Here is a 3,927-nt window from a genome sequence, read left to right on the forward strand (position 1 = left end):
CTGTTATACAGTAAATCGCCATTCAAAAATAAGATATAAATATATGATACTATTATAAGGGTGACTGGCCCTTTAAATTAGTTGTCGTTGTATGAATCTCTATGAAAACAGCCAACAACCAATAGGATTTGAATAATAACATAAACATATCACATGATTATTTAAATGAGTTGTTGTTGTTGTTTAAATTGTTGTTGCTATGGGAGTCCCTATAGCAACAGCCAACAGCCAATAGGATCGCAGGATTAGCGCTTAGAAATGCGTAAACAAACAGCAATCGGTGCCAGTCTGCGATAGCTCTTTTAGAGATAGGACCGGCTTTTTTTCCGAGCGAAGCGAGATTTTAGCGATTTTTGCAGATTTTTCGACTTTGACCCGGAGGAGGAGGAAGAGGATTTACCAACGCGCGCGAGTGAGGATCGACCCAGCGCAGAGGAGGAGGAGACATCATGACCAGCAGGAAGAGGAAGAGAGAGCTGATCAGCCAGTATGAGGAGGAGGCGTAAGTACAACCAATAGGGACACAGCACTACAATGTATCCCATGTCTCCCATATACTGACACAGGGGGTGGTTACCATAGCAACCATATAGGGGACAGTACATGTATAGGAAATCCCCATCCATATATCTTATATAGGGTATATAGAAGTCATAGAAGGCTCATGTCACATACTGGGAGTGTCTGACACAGCAGTAATGGGTGGTGGAGGGTTACCTGTACATAGACCAGATAGTCAGCAGCGCCATGTCTTCTTCACACCTGTAAATGTACAGTGAAGAAAAATAAATGTATTATCCAGCACAGATGCTGCGGTGACCGTCCAGTCTTCTCTCAGGCTGGGAGCCATGGTAACTTGTCTCTGTGGTCACCGGCCATTTTTACTGGTCTCCCTGCTCAGTCATGTGACCACTGATGGTTGGGATTGGAGCCACATGTGCTGGTGCAGCGGGTTATTACTGACACCGAAGCATCTGTGCTGGACTGATGTTATTTTTTTTTGCATTTATTGTTCATGTAGCATGTTGCACAACTAGGGTCCATTTTTAAAGAATTTTAGAAGAACAGTATTTAATATGTTTAAATGTATAATAAATTGTATTGTATGGTTCAGCTTTGTCTCCTTTGTAAAATGGATAAAAACTGATGGGACATATCTTATACTTCCAATACAGAACAACATCTACCGCCCAAGAAGAAGCCCAGAAGAGGAGGAAGAAGGAGCGGACCCCCCAGCAGGAAGAGATGGCCGCATTCATCAGCATCCTGGACGACATCCACATCAACACCTTCCTGGCCAGGGATCGCTGTATGAGGATCTCGGATAAGGTATTATAACACTGTGTGTAGAAATAGCAATGTTATTATATTACAGGATACCGGGTACATATATAAAGTATAAAACAAATAGAAAACTAGTAAAATAGAATAATCAAATCCTGTACAGTGTCTATCAGTTTTGTAGGAAGTAAATCTATAGTAACCTCTCACTGTCTTTCTCCTCCCTCTAGTACCTCCTGGCCATGGTCCTCGTGTACCTTCGGAGAGGACACCTACGTACCGAGGAATATAGAAGGAACTTTTTTCCAGCTCTGTGAGTATCTTTTATTATCACTTAGATAACCAGGTCTTTGTTTCCTTACAGCTTATCGGCTCTACACTGTTCTGACATGTTTTATCTTCTATTGTAATATTTTCTGACAGGTTCCTAGCAAACCAGCTTGAGGAAGACGAGGAAGGTTTTCGGCGAGAGATCTATGCCTGGACCGGAGGAACCACCTGGACTGCGAAGAAAGAAGAACTTCTCCATAGACGCAACCAGTTGCTCCTCCGTATCGGATTTCGTGCTTGGGTTGACCGGACCACCTGTGATCTGGTGAGTAAAGAGATAATAAATCTCTCCAGTCTTGATGTAGCGTCTGTGGTAATATTATTATTGTAATGCATATTCTCTTTTATTCAAGGTCATGGCAGAAGAACCCTTGCATTGGGCCTGGAGAAGGGAGAGGAAGATCCACCACAGCTGGGCCATTCGCTACTACCTGAGGGATCCTAGAGAATTCACCACCTATGGCCCATCGAGGATCCCTCCGTCTTGCTCCCTGTGTAAGGCCCTCCAGCTCCATCCGTGCAAGGGGGAAATCTGCCAGACAGACACAGAGGAGGATTCCGGTGAGGAAGAATGAAGAACATCAAGGAAAGAGGATCCCAAAGCCAAGATCAGCAATGAGGTATCCTTTTTTATTTTATTCACATCCACCAACATACACACACTCACACACACAGACACACACAGACACACACACACACACACACACACACACTCACACACACTACAGAAATGTTATAGTGTTACCTCCCTTAGTATGCCAGAGGAAGGGTAGTACAGCGGCCATGGCTTCCCTGCAGGTTTTCCCCCCTGGGGTTTTTTCCTGTCCTGAGTGTCGCTGTACTGGGAGGTAACAACCACATACAAATACACTTACAATAAAAACTTCATATTATTTCACATTAATTGCCGTGTCTGAGTCGTTTCTTCTATTTTTGAGAGTTGATTTACTCATCACAGCTACTATTGCTGAGAAATGCTGCGGCCATCCTGGCCTTTCCTCTTCTATTGGTTTGAAGCATTACATGGCAGATATTGAGATGAACGGCTATCTATATAAAAGGAGGAAAGCTGGAGTCCACCAGAAAGACACGCTGAGCAGTTCCTTATTCTGGCCTATAGATTGGGCATTATATGTATAACATTACTACAATGACTGATTTATTTATTTGCTTTATGAGCAGGAGGTTAGAAGTAGATTAAGCCATGGTAAGTTACAGTATATTCACATCTAGTGGATACATAAAGGTTGGTGCATTCATCTCCTCGCTCCGAGCATAAAGTAAGAATATATATCACTATGTATTGATGCGGTTTTAAAAAAAAATCTTGATATTTACAAGAAATGAAAACAAAAGTTGATATTTGTATCATTTTAATAAAATCTTTGTTTTCTTGGTTGCTACAAGTGTGACATTGTCAATGTTACTCAGGTCTTAAAGATTGACAGGGACAAGGTCTATAACTTTCTTTTAAGAAATGCCTCTCTTACTATGCGGTGAACATGACTACAAAAACTTCACTGTATAAACAAATAAAATTGTGAATGAAGACTAATGGATTCCTTCATGTTTCAGAATGGGAGCCATTACAGTCAGATCTAATGTAAAGTAATGAAATATTAAAGAGGTTGCAGAGAAAATGAACTTGTCCCTGTTCCACAGGTAAGGGGACCAGTAAAAGATCGCAGAGGGTCCGACCTCCGTACCCCCCGCCAATCTCCATATCGGGGCACCTGCTACTTAGTTATGAATACAGCTGCAGGTATGGCACATGACCCGCGGCTCTATTCATTCCTATGGAGCTTCTGGTAAGAGAAAGTGCTTACTTGGCTCTTTCAGGTGGCTCCATAGGAATGAAAAGAGCTGCGCGTCATGTGCCATACCTGCAGCTGTATTCATAACTAAGAAGCCAGGGGCCAAGGGGACAAGTTAATTTACCCTCTCTAAAGTTATAATGGACGACTGCTGAGTTTCAGGCTACCCTATATGAGAATCTCCATGCCTTTCCACCCAGTTCACCGCCTCTTTAGGAGTGTGTATGGTGCTTTATAACATTAACCCTTTAAGGACAGAGCAAATTTCGATTTTTGCGTTTTCGGTTTTTCCTCCTTGTGCATAAAAGGCCATAGCACTTGCATTTTTCCACCTAGAGACCCACATGAGCCCTTATTTTTTGCGTCACTAATTGTACTTTGCAATGACAGGCTGAATTTTTCCATAAAGTACACTGCGAAACCAGAAAAAAATTTAAAGTGTGGTGAAATTGAAAAAAAAAAAACGCATTTTGTTTATTTGGGGGAAATGTGTTTTTACGCC

The 3,927-nt window shown here is 42.1% G+C and overlaps 1 protein-coding gene across 3 annotated transcripts; it reads left to right on the forward strand.

The window, feature by feature from the left end:
* Positions 1-220: 220 nt before the first annotated feature.
* LOC138798489 (speedy protein 1-A-like) lies at positions 221-2,515 on the forward strand. 3 transcript variants are annotated; one of them, XM_069978965.1, is made up of 5 exons: positions 221-502; positions 1,176-1,329; positions 1,512-1,594; positions 1,705-1,876; positions 1,965-2,515. In XM_069978965.1, exons 1-5 carry the CDS (start codon positions 450-452, stop codon positions 2,184-2,186), a joined length of 684 nt encoding a protein of 227 aa, XP_069835066.1. In that variant the 5' UTR covers positions 221-449; the 3' UTR covers positions 2,187-2,515. The 3 variants fall into 3 exon arrangements, with proteins under 3 accessions (XP_069835066.1, XP_069835068.1, XP_069835067.1); XM_069978967.1 differs by lacking the exon at positions 221-502 and adding an exon at positions 583-640; XM_069978966.1 differs by lacking the exon at positions 221-502 and adding an exon at positions 655-764.
* The last annotated feature ends 1,412 nt before the right edge of the window (positions 2,516-3,927 follow it).

The sequence above is a fragment of the Dendropsophus ebraccatus genome, chromosome 8 (assembly GCF_027789765.1).
Source record: "Dendropsophus ebraccatus isolate aDenEbr1 chromosome 8, aDenEbr1.pat, whole genome shotgun sequence".
Classification (NCBI taxonomy): domain Eukaryota; kingdom Metazoa; phylum Chordata; class Amphibia; order Anura; family Hylidae; genus Dendropsophus; species Dendropsophus ebraccatus.